This window comes from Taudactylus pleione, unplaced genomic scaffold, assembly GCF_031769625.1.
Source record: "Taudactylus pleione unplaced genomic scaffold, aTauple2 ptg000095l, whole genome shotgun sequence".
NCBI lineage: Eukaryota > Metazoa > Chordata > Amphibia > Anura > Myobatrachidae > Taudactylus > Taudactylus pleione.
The window spans coordinates 33,907,152-33,925,261 of NW_028284497.1; the positions used below are offsets into that span (position 1 = coordinate 33,907,152).

At 48.2% G+C, this 18,110-nt stretch overlaps 1 protein-coding gene across 2 annotated transcripts in view; it reads left to right on the forward strand.

Annotated features, from left to right (window-relative positions):
• Positions 1 to 18,110, forward strand: part of UBQLN1 (ubiquilin 1) — a 51,872-nt gene that overhangs the window by 13,522 nt on the left and 20,240 nt on the right. For both annotated transcript variants that reach the window (XM_088470112.1, XM_088470111.1), the window contains exons 6-7: positions 1,602 to 1,824; positions 14,559 to 14,701. In XM_088470112.1, the coding sequence (XP_088326238.1) occupies positions 1,602 to 1,824; positions 14,559 to 14,701 (366 nt within the window). The remainder of the gene's footprint in view (positions 1 to 1,601; positions 1,825 to 14,558; positions 14,702 to 18,110) is intronic.

The window sequence follows — 18,110 nt, forward strand, 5'->3', positions numbered from 1 at the left end:
ACATATTTATACCTCCCAGAAATAAACAACACAATAGAGAAGTTTGTTGCTAATACAATTGGTCCTAAAGGAGAGGGCATATGTTACAAGGCATCTAACAGGTTGCTTCAAATAGACACAGTCCAGCCTCTAACAACTGGTTGTCTCTGGTTTCCTGCCTCATGCAAATCCTAACAGTTGGTCATATAATGTACATTTTGTTGCTTGAAGTCTCTGCGGTCCATAAGTTGAGAATGCCTGTTGCGATCTCTACATCGATGTTACCGGAATACTGTTGAGAGAGTACGCATCAGTACAATACCAAACATGACTTACTTATCACGTATAAAACCTTAGTTACAAAATAATCTTTATTTCATAGCAATTATAGTAAATGTGCTTACTTGAATCTTATACCTTAAAGCTTATGGAACCTTGTATGTGAATATGTAATGTGTGAGTATGTGGGGTTTGATGTAAAGACGCTAGTTAGGTTTATCTGATTTGGGGCAGATGTGCACGCATGTAGCTAATAAACAGCGTTCGCCTGCAGGATATTGTGCATTCGCTACTGAGCGTCATGTTAGCAGCTTAACTGTGCGTAATGTGCGGTGTTCATGCATGAGATTCCATACACACATATATATATATATGTGTGTGTGTGTGTGTGTGTGTGTGTGTGTATATATATGTGTGTGTGTGTATGTATGTATGTGTGTATATATATATATATATATATATATATACATATATATATACACATACTACACACACATATCATTCCTTATTTACAGTTTCAAACTGTGATGCAAATGTGTTACTCCCAGCTGTGAAGCCGGGGGCCATTCTGTCTGGGTGTGGGACTAAAAACTGTTTAGGATTCAGACAAATTCAATTGTGTAGATCAATGCCTGGGTTATATTACAATTGCCACAACTATACTTGCCTACATACAGGGATTCCCAATTTGTATGTAAAACACTCACAGTATTCTGGTGCATTGTCTATTCTATTTTACTTTTCCCAGGGGCTGTATTTCTAGTTGTTTTTGGTAGATTATCAAAAACATTGCCATCTCTACTTAGCTCGTGAGTTGTAACTTAAAATGGCGCTGGTTGCAAAATGGCGTCTTGCAGATTCTCGTTTCTAAAATGGAGTTTAGCTGCCATTCGCAAGATGGCGTCACGCACGCCAATTTCTACGCTGATTCCGTCTCAGCCACTAATCCAGCTTCGACAGAAAATAATGCAGGCAGTTTTTGGCTGTTGTGTACTCCTGGGTCCTGAGCTCTTTCATAATAACCCTGTGCACAAAGGATGCAGCGTTTTGATAGTTGATTTATATAATTTTTCAAAGTAATGGTATGTGTATTTGTGTGTTAATACAATCCTCCAGCTGCTCCCTGTGGGTACTACTCCACTCCTGCTAGGGTTTATCCCGTCTCCTTAGCAGTTGGAGCCATTGAAGGAGCGTCGCGCTTTGGGGCTGGCTCCAGTAGGGGGCATGCTTGTAGAGAAGATGGGACAGACCTTAGTGAATTATTATACAAAAAAATCTTCATAAGATTTTGGTAAAATGCAGACGATTATTCCGTTTATTTAAGGTTTTCTCTCCTATTTCAGTTTGGAGGCAACCCTTTTGCTTCACTGATGAGCAATGCAGTACCAAATGCTGGAAATCAGCCATCTCGAACAGAAAACCGAGATCCTTTACCCAATCCTTGGGCTCCTCAGTCCAACTCTGCAGGTTCTCCGTCAACAGGGGAAAGTGGAGGTACCCCAGCTGGGAATAGCACCACGTCAACACCAAGCTCCACCTTGCCAAACCTGGCATCTGGTGTGGGAGGTACATTTCACAGTAACATTGCTTTATATATATTTTTTTTTTTTTATGATCAGCTGTGTAAAATAAAACATAACTCGCATTTTCCATAGTCAAACAATAGCAGTAGAATGGGTTGTATCGTAAAGCTCAGTGACCTTCAGGGTGGCACTCTTACAGGATGTCACCTTTCCAACAAGTCAGTTCATTAAATTTCTGCCCTGCATAGATTCCCCGGTCAACTGTTAGTGCTATTTTGTAGTGTAGGAGCAACAATAACTAAGCTGTGAAGTTTTAGTCTACTGAAGCTAACAGAACAGAACCACCGAGTTGTGTAAAGTCTATCTGTCCTTGGTTACAACATTCACTACAGAGTTCCAAACTGCACGTGGAATCAACATCAGCAGTTTTACTTTAGAGTAGTGAAAATGTGTCCTTTGGATTGACTTCTGAATACCAAAAGAATGCTTCCTATCTGAATGCATACTTCCAAATGTAAGTTTGGTGGACGAGAAATAATGGTCTTGGGCTGTCGTTCTTTGTTTGTCCTTGACCCCCTCTGTGCGTTGACAGAATTTCTTAATGCTAAAGCATACAATGTGACATACTATAGTAGGGGTAGTCAGTGTTTTTCTCTTTGGTTGTCACATGTTCAACAGTACAAGCCAAAAAAGTGTGTTCCACCACCACTATAACACATGCAAAAATGTGGAATAGGTATGATCTCCCGGCTGCCGCATGGCCGGGAGTTCGAATCCCAGCAGCCCGACAAACCAGCAGAGCCGGACAGTGCTGGAAAACCGGTCGTCCTAATGTAAGTATCTACTAACCTAACCCTCCTTAGGGGTGCCTAACCCTAACCTCACCCCCCTGTGCCTAAACCTAAGTCTCCCTTCGATCGGGATGCCGGGCACTTGTCTCCCGGCGTCGGGGAAATAACAGGCGTCTAGATATAGACGCCCGGCATTTCACCCTCGCCGGGATATGACAGTCGGGAAGCCGGCTGCCGGTATTAAGGCAGCCGGCTTCCCGATTGTATGCCAAAAATGTTAGTGTCTTCCCTGTCCCTCCCCTTTTTTTTTTTTTTTTTTTTAAGTTGGTCAGAGTGGGAGGAGAGCAAAACACCCAGTAGGAGAGACAATGACACTTGGGGTGAGGTCCAGCCAAAAAAATGGCTTGTTGAATTTAGAGTGGTAGGACTTGACCAGCCTGCACCTCAACACCATTGAACACCCTTGGGATGAATTGGAATGCGTACTGCAATTCAGGCCTGATCACCCCAACATCAGTGCCTGACCTTCCTAAAGCTCTTGTAGCTCAATTGATGCTAATCCCTTCAGCCAATGTTCCAAAATCTAGTCTGAAAACCTTCCAAGAAGAGTTGAGTCTAGCTACAAAGGTGGGGATCAATTCCATATGGATGCCCATTATTTTGAAATGAGATGTTCAACAAGCGCATATGCGTGTGATGATCAAATGTACATACCATGCAATGTAATAGTAAAGTACTACTACCATGAATGACTCCAACCTACAGCTACCATTGCATGTAGAAAAGCAAATGGCCAAGTAGAAAGGTAAAAATAAGTGAAATGTTCGTTCTGTAGGGATATTGAGAGAGGATAATAGTGCTCGCCTTTTAACAATGGTGGTCAGGAGCAATATTTTCAATTCTCAGGCAATTAGTCATAGGGTGGTGTCCAAACTGAATTGGTTTTAAAACAAAAAAATGTATAGGATGCAATAATTGCAAAAAATATTTTAATTTTTTTTTATTTTTCTTTATGGTCTCTTACTCAAGTAATTTGTTAAAGGGAAGGCTCTGCGCTCATTACGTGGGTAAGTCCCCTGGCAGCAGGTCTTGGTTGTGGGACTAGTCACTTCCTCACTAATTAGGATATAAGTAATGAAGATCTGCACTCAAGAAGGATGGTATAGGTGTGTAATATTTATTGCTAATATGATTAGTTGATTGAAAAGTTATAGGTAAGCCTGTATCTGTACAATATAATACTTTTATTGAGTCACAGTGCTAAAAATATATCATATGTAGCAGTATTCACAGTAACATTAAAAACATGAATAAAAATTGGCATCTGCAACCCTATAGTTAAATACCGTTGGATTGTTTACAATAATATATTCAACTAAGATTATGAATAAAAGGAAAAACAATAATGGTAGAAAAAAAATCATAAAATGAAGTTCTAGTATTTGTAGTATGTGTGTAGATGAAAGAAACTAACCAAATTTTTTTTTTTATGTATATGGGAGTGAATGGGGTGTCACTAAAGGGCAGCATCCCGTCCCTTCAGTGGTGCACCTCTTATACTTCCTGGGATGCGGAAAGAACAGGGGAGGTCTTTAAGTGGTCCCATCTCACTATCCAGGGAGAGGTCTTTGATCCTTCCGTTATGAACTTGGACAAAACTATATGTGGTCCTCACTTGGAGATGAGGGGTTCCCCGCAGCTACTGAGTGGCCTCAGCTATTCCGCCAATGCTGGTCTGTACCTGCGGGGAACCCCTCATCCCCGTGTGAGGACCACTCATAAGTTTGTCCAATTTCATAACGGAAGGATCAAAGACCTCCTGGATGGTGAGAGGGGAAGACCTCCCCTGTTCTTTCCGCATCAATTTCAGCATCCCAGGAAGGGTAAGAGCTGCACCACTGAAGGGACAGGACGCCGCCCTTTAGTGACACCCCATTCATTCCCATAAACATTATAATTTTTTTTGGCTAGTTTTCTTTCATCTACACAACAAATACTGGAGACTTAATTTTATAATTTTTTTTTATTTCTAGTATTTTTATTTTCCTCCTTTTTTTATTTTGTTTTTATTTTTCAGAATCTTGGATTGTTTACAATAATATATTCAACCAATGGTATTTAACTATAGGGTTGCAGATGGCATAATTTTTATTCATGTTTTTAATGTTCCTGTGAATACTGCTACATATGATATCTTGAGCGCTGTGACTCAAAGTATTATATTTTATTTCTACTTCAGGGTCCATAGGGTATCCACAGGATACCTTGGGGTATAGGTGTGACGTCAGTCGCAGGGCACCAAAGAGTTAAGCTTTCAGCCTCCCAGGATGCACTAGGTCCCCCTCCTATACCCCGCCCCCGAGCCAAGGCACCTCAGTTTAGTTTGGTGCCCGGCCGGAGTCGGGTGCACCTGTTGGAGTGGGGGCTAGAAGAGCCCCTGAAGCTTATTCTTCATGCAGCTGTGGCTGCACAACTGGATGAACAGCATGGACAGTCAGTCCTGACGTCCATGCGGTCTTCCCTACACCCCGCCGGTACCAGAACGCCGGTACTGATCCGGGGATGCTGGTGGGCGTCTGGGGTCACAGCTAGCGGTGACCCCAGATGCTCCGGACCATGGCCGGATTCAAGGGGGACAGAGGTAAGCAGCGGGGTCCCGCGGTGGGTCCCCGCTGATCACATGGTCCTAAGTCCCCAGGCAGGGGGCTCCCTGGGGACTGGCTGCAGCGTGGAGCCAGGCGACCAACCTGCGCTTCCACTAGCCCCTGGGACAGCGGACCGCAGCAGAGCGGTAGCGCTGCGGCGTCCCAGGGGTTAAATGCATGCCAGGGGAGCGCGCCTTCCCTGTCTCACAGCCGGCGCCTCCCCCGCTGCACACAGCCCTCTCTGCATGCTGCCGACTGGTCCTGTGGCAGCGCTCCTCCCCCAGGCCAGCCTCCTCTCTGCTCCTCGGCGGCCATCTTCTCCAGAACGCATGGTGAACGCTGCTGGAAGCGCTGGAAGGAAGCATCGTGGTCTGGGTCCCCCCGCATACCTCTCCTCCGCTGTGGTCAGGTCTGTGTATGCAGCGCTGTGTCCTACCAGGCCCTGTGTCTGTGTAGTTGAGTGATCAGCGCTGTTAGTGCAGGAATTGTTATTTTTCTGCATTGTATGTGACTGTGCTAGCGCTGCTGCCTGTAATCTTTTCTTCTCTAAACTGTCAGCTTAATTACTGTCCCTGTTCTTTCTGCTAAAGCCCTTGCGGTGCGGTGCTGCAGGGTGGTCTCTCGCCTATTTAATACTTAATTGGTGAGAGAGGTCACATACGTGGTGCCATCATGTCTGAAAGTGATTTTCCCCTCCGGCTACAGTGTACCACGTGCAAAGTACCGTTAGCGGAGGGGGAGGGTAGCGCGGAGGGCCTTTGCCGGCAGTGTTTGTCCATGGCGCGGCCTATTACGGTTACAGCACCGGTACAGGAGCCGCCCTGGGCTTGTTTCGCTCAGGCGTTAACAGCTTTAGTGGGCCAGTTAGCTCCGCAGCCCGCGTTTACTCCGATGGGTTTGTCCCAGCAGTCTGTGGTGTCGTCACCCATGCAGGGGTTCCCACGACAATTGGTGGTACCCCACAGTCTCCCTATTTCCCCGCTCCCGGGTTCTCAGGAGCCAGCGTGGGTTAACTCCCTGACGAGTTCTGTACAGCACTTGTCGGATGTGTTGCAAGGGGAGTCTGTGATGCGGTCTCATAAAAGGCCGGTGGCGTCTCTGTCCGCTCCTTATGAGGATGACGAAGGGACGTCTGATGATGGGGAGATTCTAGATCCTTACGATCAGGAACCTCTCCATACTAAGGACGCTGATGCTAAGTCCAAAGTATATATTCCTGGACTTATTCGGGCGGTCCGCACAGCCTTGGTGATTGAGGATGAAGTTCCCCCAGCGGCTAAATCTAAGTATGCCTTTTTCAAAGATGTGAAGGGCGATGCCACAGTCTTTCCTCTTTCGGGTCAGTTGGTGGACCATTTAGAGGAGGCGTGGAAACAACCTGGCAAAAGATACCAGCCGCAGAGACGCCTGGCGGTGGCTTATCCGTTCGCGGATAATTATTTTGCGAAGTGGGAATCCCCTCCACAGGTGGATTCTCACGTGACCCGTCTTGTCCGTAGTGCCACATTGCCGATGCCATCCATGTCCTCCCTTAAGGATGCTACGGACCGCAAGGTAGAAATCTGCCTGAAGTCCGCTTATTCCCTTGCAGGGGGGGCAGCACGGCCGGCTATGGCCATTTGCTGGGTTGCCAGAGCGATGGAGCGCTGGGCGGATTCATTAGAGGCTTCTTTTGAATCCGACTGTCCGGCCGATCAGGCGGAGTTGATTGGCAATCTCCGTGATTCGGCCACCTACATCAACGAGGCGGCTCTAGACATTAGTACTCTGGTGTCTAGAATTTCTTCAGCAGCGGTAGCTGCTCGTCGCACCTTGTGGCTGCGATCCTGGAAGGCGGACGCAGATTCCAAGAAAGGTCTGGAAGCGTTGCCGTTTACCGGAGAAGTTCTCTTCGGTCCGGATCTGGATAAGATTGTGGCCACGCTGGCGGCAGCCAAATCTGCCTGTCTCCCGTCGGCCGCTGCTCCTTCTGGTTCGGGACCATCGTCCTTTCGGTCATCTAGGGCCCAGGGCAGGCCCAAACCACAGTCGTTTCCTCGACAGGCTGGCCCTAAGAAATCGGTCAAGCCCCGGAAGCAGGCATGGAGTACCAGACGTCCGGCCCCCAAGCCAGATGACAAGCCTGCGGCCTGACGGTCCGGGCCTCCCTTTGGGGGATCCCAGGGTGGGAGGCCGCCTGCTACAGTTCGCCCAGTGTTGGTCGACCACTACGACAGACACTTGGGTTCTGGAGGTGGTTTCCCACGGATACGCCCTCTCCTTCCAGCACAGACCCCCGGCTCGCTTCTTCACCACGGGTCTCCCATCAGACCGGAACAAGGCTACGGAGCTGCGGAAGGTATTGCACACTATGCTCCAGGCTGGAGTTATAGTGGCGGTTCCATTCTCCCAGAGGGGCCAGGGTTTCTATTCAAATCTATTTTTGGTACAGAAACCCAATGGGTCATATCGTCCGATTCTCAACCTCAAAGCACTCAACAAGTCTTTGCGGGTCCCGAAGTTTCGGATGGAGACCCTACGGTCCATCATTCTGGCGCTGGAACCTGGGGACTACTTGGTGTCATTGGACATACAGGACGCTTACCTGCATGTCCCTATTCTTTGGCGCCATCAACAGTTCCTCAGGTTTGCAATCAGCAGCGACCACTTCCAGTTTCGGGCGTTACCTTTTGGCCTGGCAACAGCACCACGTGTTTTCACCAAGGTGATGGCGGTCATGGCGGCTTCTCTGCGGCTGCAGGGAGTCCGCATGTTGCCGTATTTGGACGACCTGTTATTGGTGGCAGGATCTCCAGAGCTCCTGTTACGCCACTTGGACCTGACCATTGCACTGCTGCAACGGCACGGCTGGCTAATCAACTGGCAGAAGTCCACTCTAATCCCGTCTCGGAGGATTCTGCATCTTGGAGCCTTATTGGACTCGGGACAGCAAAGGATCTTCGTGACGGAGGACAAGATCTCTGCTTTACAGTCAAGGGTGCGCAGTTGTCTGCACAGCCGCCGGGTGTCCTTACACTCGGCGATGAGGTTACTGGGCTCCATGGTGTCGGTGTTCGACATGGTGGAATACGCCCAGTTTCACTCCAGACCTCTGCAGCACCTGATCCTGTCCAAGTGGAACGGGCTGACTCAGTCTCTGAAGTCCCAGACGATTGTGCTCACCCAGGAGGTTCGCCTGTCCCTTACGTGGTGGTTACAGACGACCCACCTCAACAAGGGACGTCCGTTCTGGGTTCCAAATTGGGTCCTGTTGACAACGGACGCCAGTCTTCGGGGCTGGGGAGCAGTTTCGGGTCCACACTTGTTCCAGGGCAGGTGGACGCCGACAGAAGCTGAGCTGCCAATAAATATCTTGGAACTCCGTGCGGTCTTCAATGCTCTCCAGCAGGCACAGCGGTTTCTCCAGGGTCGCCCGGTGCAGGTCCAGTCGGACAACGCTACCACCGTGGCCTACATAAACAGGCAAGGAGGAACTCGCAGTCGGGCGGCTCTCGTAGAGGTCTCTCGGATCCTGGTTTGGGCGGAGCGCAATCTTCCGGCCATATCAGCGGTCTTCATCCCGGGAGTGCTCAATTGGGAGGCGGACTTTCTAAGTCGCCAGGACGTTCATCCGGGGGAATGGTCCCTGCACCCGGACGTTTTTCAACTACTGGTGGACAGGTGGGGTCTTCCAGAAATCGACCTCATGGCGTCCCGGCACAACAACAAGTTGCCGGTGTACGGGTCTCGCACAAGAGACGAAGGGGCGTCTCTGGTGGATGCTCTGTCCGTCCGGTGGACGTTCCGGTTCGCATACCTGTTCCCTCCGGTCTCCCTTCTTCCACGGGTAATCCGGAAATTCAAACAGGAAGGAGGGACGCTCCTGTTGATAGCTCCCGCGTGGCCCAGACGGCACTGGTTCTCAGACCTTCGGGGTCTGTCCGTGGACATTCCTCTGCGGTTGCCGCTACGACCGGACCTTCTGTCTCAGGGTCCTTGTCTTCACCCGGACCTGACTCGGCTGTCTTTGACGGCGTGGCTGTTGAGACGGCCATGCTGAGGTCCCGGGGGTTTTCCAGCTCTGTGGTGCGGACCATGTTACAAGCTCGGAAACCGTCTTCCGCGAGGATATACCATCGCGTGTGGCATACGTTCTTCCAGTGGTGTCGACCGAGAGGTTATGCACCGCGGGAGTTTCGTCTGTCTCGGATTCTCGCCTTCCTGCAAGCGGGACTAGATCATGGGCTTCGCCTTGCTTCTTTGAAGGTACAGGTTTCGGCCCTATCTGTCTGGTTTCACCGTAGGATTGCTACAATCCCGGATGTGCGCACCTTTATGCAGGGTGTTCTCCGCATTCAGCCGCCCTTTGTTCCACCTGTGGCGCCTTGGGATTTGGCTGTGGTCCTGAGGGCTCTCCAAGGACCGCCGTTTGAACCACTGGGCTCAGTGGATCTTAAATGGCTAACAGCTAAGACTGTTTTCCTTCTGGCCATTGCTTCGGCCAGACGTGTTTCTGAGTTAGGGGCTCTTTCTTGTAGACCCCCTTTCTTGGTTTTTTATGGGAACAGGGCAGTGCTCCGCACTCGGCCCGAGTTTCTTCCCAAAGTTGTTTCCCAGTTTCATATTAACGAGGAAATAGTTGTTACGGCCTTTAACTCACCGGGTCTTTCCGTGGGTGAGGCCTCTTTGGATGTTGTGCGGGCCTTAAGGACTTATGTTGACCGCACTTCTTCGTTTAGGAAGTCGGACGCTTTGTTTGTCCTCTTTGGCTTCCGTAAAAAGGGTTGGCCTGCTTCAAAGCAAACTTTGGCAGCCTGGATCCGTATGGCTATTTCTGAAGCTTATCTTCATGAAGGCCTACCGGTCCCTCCTTCTCTGAAGGCTCATTCCACTAGGTCTGTGGGTCCTTCGTGGGCAGCTCGACGTGGTGCCTCGGCAGTTCAGATCTGCAAGGCTGCTACGTGGTCTTCTGTCCATACCTTCGTGAGGTATTACAGGTTTGACACCTTCGCCTCTCAGGATGCTTCCTTCGGGCGGCGGATTCTCCTTTCTGCACAGGAGCGTCCCCACCCTTAAAGGATACTGCTTTGGGACATCCCCAAGGTATCCTGTGGATACCCTATGGACCCTGAAGTAGAAAATATGAGATATGGTAAGAACTTACCCTTGTTATCTCTATTTCTACGAAGTCCATAGGGTTCCACAGGACTCCCGCCCTGTCGCACCTGTGCTGCAGATGGGCTTTGCTCTGGTCACCGGTTTTCCGTCTCCCTCTGGTGAGAATGTGATTCTTGTATGTGTCCAGATCTTTGTTCTCTCTCTTCCTTCTCCTCCTCCGGCCTATGGCTTGGTAACTAACTGAGGTGCCTTGGCTCGGGGGCGGGGTATAGGAGGGGGACCTAGTGCATCCTGGGAGGCTGAAAGCTTAACTCTTTGGTGCCCTGCGACTGACGTCACACCTATACCCCAAGGTATCCTGTGGAACCCTATGGACTTCGTAGAAATAGAGATAACAAGGGTAAGTTCTTACCATATCTCATATTATTGTACAGATACACGCCTACCTATAACTTTTCAATCGACTAATCATATTAGTAACAAATATTACACACGTATACAGGGTTCGCAAAATACGTGCTATAGCGCGTTTTTACACGCTGCAGCAAACTGGGGACCCAGATTTTAAAACTGATTGGGTCCTGTAGGACCCGCTGGGTCTATTTGTGCTCCCCCAGCCAATGGCTGTGCTGCAGCGTCTTCCCCCAGCCAATGGCTGTGCTGCAGCGTCTCCCCCCAGCCAATGGCTGTGCTGCAGCGTCTCCCCCCAGCCAATGGCTGTGCTGCAGCGTCTCCCCCCAGCCAATGGCTGTGCTGCAGCGTCTCCCCCCAGCCAATGGCTGTGCTGCAGCGTCTCCCCCCAGCCAATGGCTGTGCTGCAGCGTCTCCCCCCAGCCAATGGCTGTGCTGCAGCGTCTCCCCCCAGCCAATGGCTGTGCTGCAGCGTCTCCCCCCAGCCAATGGCTGTGCTGCAGCGTCTCCCCCCAGCCAATGGCTGTGCTGCAGCGTCTCCCCCCAGCCAATGGCTGTGCTGCAGCGTCTCCCCCCAGCCAATGGCTGTGCTGCAGCGTCTCCCCCCAGCCAATGGCTGTGCTGCAGCGTCTCCCCCCAGCCAATGGCTGTGCTGCAGCGTCTCCCCCCAGCCAATGGCTGTGCTGCAGCGTCTCCCCCCAGCCAATGGCTGTGCTGCAGCGTCTCCCCCCAGCCAATGGCTGTGCTGCAGCGTCTCCCCCCAGCCAATGGCTGTGCTGCAGCGTCTCCCCCCAGCCAATGGCTGTGCTGCAGCATCTCCCCCAGGCTGTATGCGCTGCGTCTCCCCCAGCCAATGGGCGTGCGGCGTCTCCCCCAGCCAATGGGCGCACGGCGTCCATCGGGCAGCAGAATTGTCGTGGTGCCGGGACCCTCCAGCAGCCTACGCTCCTTCAGCCAGCTGAGCGCTCTGCACACAGGAGGCAGGGAAGGTGGACACTACATGGGACAGGAGGAAGCTGTAACAGTGACCCGGCCGGGGGCTCCCAACAAAAGCAATGAGGTAAACACTACCCCATGTGCAGTCTATCTTTACCCCCCTCCCTACCATCAGTTCTGCCCCAGCTGTTATCCTTACTATTGCCTGCCCATAACACCCTCCTTGCCCCCCAGTACTGCCCTAGCTGCTAACAACTCTTTTCCCCTATATGCCTCCAATACTGCCCCTAGTGCTATCTACACTTGCCGCCTCTCTGCACCCAGTGCTGCCCCAGCTGCTATCCTGACCCAACTCTGCCCCTAACCCACTCCTTGCCACCCCAGTACTGCCCCAGCTGTTATCTACCCTCGCCCCCTCCTTACTCCAAGTACTGCTTGCCGCTAACCCCCACCATACCCCCCCAAGTACTGCGTCAGCTGCTATCTACCATTGCCCCTCACACAACCTGCCCCTAGTACCCTTCATGCCCCCTAGCACTGTCGCATCAACTGTCTGCACTTACCCCTCACTACCCCCAGCCCTGCCAGCCCTTACTCCCCTGTAGCTGCAGCTCTACCCCAACTTCCCTGCCTTTACCCACAGCTCTACCCCAACCCTTTCTACCCCAGCTGCTATATACCCCCCCCAGCACAGTCCCAACTAGTGCCTGCCCTCAACTCTCATAATATGTAATGTGACCCAGAAAAAGTGGTGTAGGACCCCAATTTTTTAAAGTGAGGGGTCCCTGGGACCCACAATTTTTTCCACTCACCGCGATCACTGCGTATACCATCCTTCTTGAGCTTGGATCTTCATTACTTATATCTTATGGGGGGTATCCACTAAGCGATTATACAAACGACAGCACGATTACGACATTGCAATCGTGCTGTCGTTTGTATAGCTAGTGATGTGCTAGGACTGAACGTTCACTCGTTCAGTCCCGGCACATCCCTCATCACCGCACATGCAGAACCTGACGAGATCGTCAGGTTGGCCTGCATGTACGGGCGATGTCGGAAGTGACCCGCGGGCAAGCGCATCGCGGGTTGCTTCCGACAAAACATCCCCGATGCATGCGCGATTTGCAAGCAATTGCACGATAACGACATCGTTACTCAAGTAATGTCTTGACAATGCTACTGTAATTGGTATTAAACAAAAGACTGAGCCATCTTACAAAAACTAAAATTGTTAGACCATATGCAACAATAACACAACACTGTTGAATTCCATGAAAACCCCAGTGAAATAAAAATGGCAAATTAAAGAATATTCTGAACTGATTGGAAAAAACAGGTCTTTCTTATAAAAGCACATCTAGACTGTTTCTCTTACACAGACGACCTCACGAGGAGTGAATCTGCCTCTATTTTTCAGTTAACAAGTTTTAGTGCCTGTCTTTCTCATTCATATATTAATACATTAAGGTGCGTACACACTGGGCGATATTTTGGGCGACCGAACGTTATCGTTAACGTTCAGTCGTCCAAAATATGGTTCATTTTTTTGCGCATGAACGATAACGACCAGCGATGCGCGCTCCCGCTGGTTCTTTGTCCATCGCCTGAATATGCAGGCCAACCTGACTATATTGTCAGGTTGTTGCATGTTCAGGAATGAGGGAGGGAGCCCAGCACTGAACGTTATCGTTCATGATGTCGTTCAGTGTTTATGCTCAGTGTCGTTAACGACACTGAGCACACCCCTGCCGGGGACACGCTGGACTATGTCGCTCATGGAGCAAATCATCTAGTGTGTACGCACCTTTAGTGTTATATCAATAGTTGGTTTTTTTTATTACCTACATTTTCTGGGCGTTCCTCTGCACTTATTATAGAAAGGTGACAGATCTGACTTAGTCTTCCTTTCTAATTTTCTTCTGAGAGCTTTTTATCTCAGAGCATAATGGGACTTGGTCATTTAATTGATATGTTTGACCTATTGTAAGTTACTGTCACTTATTCCTATTGTCCACAAATGTGTAGCATTTCATAGAGATTCTAACTCATTCTGCCATATATTTAATTTAAAATGAAAGTCTACCACAAATAACAATAGGTATAACAAAGATTAGAAAACAGGTGTAGGTTAGTATTTGAGTTCTTGGGTGGGGAAAAGTTGTGTGCTGTGCTTTGTCCTGTGGAGGTCATATGGTCTTTCACTTCTGTAAAGCATGATGGACAATCCGGTAAGCTTTGTAACAAGTTTGTATTATGCAATGGGATTTGGGCAGTTGTACAATTGTTATAAATGCTCTCCAAAGCAAACTATAGCTCTGCTAATAGGTAGCACCCACCATATGGATGTTTTCCAATAATTGGAACCAGTAATAATTACCACCATGTTATGGGTAGGGTATGGGATCTTGACCTCCTTACAAGCCCATATATTGCCAGACAACCCTTCCAGCAGCAGCAGATGATTCCTATACACCATGCAAGTGCTACTATGTAGGAGAACAATAGCTGGAAGTGCATGGAAGTTGATCATGTTTGATGAAAGTATGCAAGCAAGAGCCCTAAACTGCTAAAAGTAACAAAAGCCATGTGCTGGAGAAAAAATATATTTAGCATAAAGCAACAGTGCAGCATATAATTGACACCGACAGTAGATATCTATAGATAGATGCCCATAGTGGTTAGGAGGCTGTCATAACAGACCTTTTGATCAACTATTCAAAGAAAAGCAGTGTTTTTTTTTTTTATGTTTTGTTTTTTACGTTATTCAAATTGTTATTGAGGAAGGTGCAATATTTAAATGAAGGGAAAGAATCCAGTTTCCTTACTACTTAAGTGACACGTTTAATATAGAACGAAATGTTAATGCCATGTTTTCACCTCTGTTTTATTTTAAGTTGGGATGTTCAACACACCGGGTATGCAGAGCTTGATGCAGCAGATTACTGAAAATCCACAATTGATGCAGAATATGTTGTCTGCTCCTTACATGAGAAGCATGATGCAGTCTCTTAGCCAGAATCCAGAACTTGCAGCACAGGTGAGGGGAATTCTCAATGATGATGATGGAGGTTGTTGTGGTTTTGCGGATGGATGTAAATGGAAGCTGCTTTTTTTTTTTTTTGGTGTGTGTTTTTTTTTGTTTTCTCCTTCTCTGTGATGGTGATTTGCTGATGTCCTGGGTCAGAGAGAGAGGGGGGAAGACACCAAGCAGCCCAGATTGCACTGTCATCTCCCTCCCCTCCCTGATTGGCTGTGTACTGAAAATCAGTCCAAAGCTCTAAAGCAGATACTGTCAGCATCTCCTGCTCTCTGATGCCAGCTGCAGGGAAGCACTTCTAGCTGGGGTGGGATTACATTGGAAATTGTGTTATTTTCTGCAAATTATCTGAGTATACTGGTGCCTGACAGCTGGTTTGCTTTTTCTTATTGCTTATCTCAGTAAAGTGTCATGTTCAGTTGCCAGTAGAGTTAAGCCAGGTAAAGTAAAAGGTCAACACTGTTCTTGGCTCCTTGTGAACTACATCATTGAGTACTAGCTTGGTCCACTAGAAAGTTGACCTCCTAATACTTCTGCATAGAGCCTCTCCTTACCCAGTCAAATCGTTGATGGGATCCCATCTACTACTGTACTGAGGACTGGTTTCATTTTCACATCATATGCCAGGCTGATAGACATTATGGATCAGAAATACGCGTACATCTATTTCCTTAGAGCACCATGCTGATGTTATTCACTACCTGTCTCCTGGTGGACCAAGTTAAGTGCCTGGGCATGCAATTCACAAATTACTCACCATAGGTATGCCCACACGATAGAACAGAGTGACAGGTTTCTATTCAAACCTGCTTTTTGAATTGAGATCATTCATTGAATGGATTGAGTGCATGATTTCATGATTGTCAAGGATGCTTTATTTGCATGTTCCAATCTGGGAGGGGCACTAGTGCACTCTCAGGTTTGGGGCTCTGCTGTTTGGTCTGGCAACAGCTCCACTGTTACTTACCAAGATTATGGTGATTATGGTAGTTATGGCTGCTCTCTTGAGGTCCAGGGAGATAATAATCTGGACAATTTCTTGACCCCATGGCAAAGTTTCAGAGGTTTCTTCGGGAGCCCTGCACTAGAGTCCAGTCTTGTCTCTACTCGGAGGCTGGTCAGTCTTGGTATGCTGTTTGACACTTGTCAGAAGAGCGTGAAACAAAATGGCTTCTTTACACAGGATGATAAGGTGTCTATTGGCTCTCGGGCAAACGTTGATTCACTTCTGTTTGAGAGTCATAGGAAAGAGTCTCCACTTTGTTTTGAAACACCACTGAATGAAACCATGCAAACTACACAGCTTCAAACTTCTCTCCAGAGTCATACAATCAATTGACCAGACAGCAAACTAATCTGTCTCTAAGAATGCATCTGTTGGTCATCTGGTATAAGGCGCAGAGCTCCTTTTGCAATGAAGAAAAATCAGCACTACTATGTACTGGGCAGCACAACATCTTTTGGTGATACTGGCCAGCGATACAAAACTGTTAGGCCACTTTCGCTGAAGGCTCAGGGATCTGCAGGTATTCCTTGTTGATGCTTTGAGTGTCCCATGGAATTTTCATCTAATTTTTTCAGTTTAACCTTTTGGCAAATGCACACAAGCACTACCACATAAGAAAAGTTACTGGTGATTTTAGTAGCACCAGACTGGACAAGTTTGTTATGGTACAAAGACATTTTTGAGATGTTAGTTGTAATCCTTGAGGACTGTTACTCAATCTGTTATTAGCCGATCTGACTTTAACAATGTGGCAGTTGAAACCATATTCCTTTAAAAATAAGGGGTTTCTCTCAGGGCTGTGGAGTTGGAACCCATTTTTGGTGGCCTCCGGAGTCTGTAGAAATGTGAAACTTATAATATTATATAAATATCAGCGATAACACATGCACAGGTGTGTTAGTAGTGGTACAGGAGATTTGCTGAGTATTATTGATGGCCCTGATTTAGAGTTGGTGCAAATTGCACTTTTTAAACAAACCATGCAGCACTGCAAGCAAGGTGACCAAATGCATTTTTGCTTGAAGTGAAAATACTGCATGATTTTACATGCTGAATGCACATATCAGTTAGCGCTATTCCTGCACTGTATTTTAGAGTTGGGTTAGTCTGTGTCCCCATAATACCTTTACATTATATTGTGCACTTTTCATTTTCCTTTGCAACACAGTAGTTTTTATTTAAATTTTTTTTTTTTTTTTTATAATTCGTATGTGCAAATTGCACCCAACTTGCCTCAACTCTAAGGTAAGGCACACATTAGAACGATCTGTATCCTAGCCGACCTGACGCCCGATGGAAGGATATAGCCACGGCTGCGCGATATAGCCTTCCATCTTGCATTCACCTGCATGCCATTGCCAGTGACGTCCCATCTGACGTGCAGCAAATTAGATGGGATAACGACGCACGTGAACGCTCAATTGAGGGTACACACTGAGTGATCTGGACCACATCGGAACGATATATCCAATATACCGCCTGATGTGTACCCGACCTAAATAATCACCGATGTTATAGATGAGGAATTAGCAACATTGTGCATTTATTTCCTGTAGAATGACAGTGAAATCCTGTATTTTGCATTAATATACATTTGTTTTTCATGAAGGAGTCAAAGGTTTGGTGTACAGACTCCACAGCAGTGATTTCTCTCACCGTGTGTTCAATCACACACTGTGCCAAAATATCTGTTTAGGCATAGGTCACTAGCAGCTGGTTAGGTCCCTGTTTTCTATGGAATGGTCTCTTATGGGTGAATCTATTTTGCCATCGCAGGTAACTTCTTTGGATGCCATGCTGCAGGAACATTGTACTGTGCCTCATAAGGAGCAGCTAAGGTGTCTTCTTCAATCCCCATGTGAGACTTTCAACCCCCAGTTTTCCAGAAGATGTGACGAACTGACTCTGACGAGGGCTGATCAGTGTTTAGTAGTCTCAAAGTGTGGTCAATCCAGTGCCGGGAGGTCAGAAGAGGTTGATTAATTTTATTAATCTCCTTTCTTCTTGCTCCAGATGTATTTTTTTTATTTATTTTTTTCTACTTCAGGGTCCATAGGGTATCCACAGGATACCTTGGGGTATAGGTGTGTCGTCAGTCGCTGGGCACCATAGAGTTAAGCTTTTCAGCCTCCCAGGATGCACTAGGGTCCCCCTCCTATACCCCGCCTCCGACCCAAGGCACCCCAGTTTAGTTTGGTGCCCGGCCGGCGTCTGGTGCACCTGTCGGAGTGGGGGGCTAGAAGAGCCCCTGAAGCTTTCTTCAGTGCAGCTGTGGCTGCACATCTGGATGTACAGCATGGACAGTCAGTCCTGACGTCCATGCTCTCTTCCCTACACCCCCGCCGGTACCAGAACGCCGGTACCGATCCGGGGATGCTGGTGAGCATCTGGGGTCACAGCTAG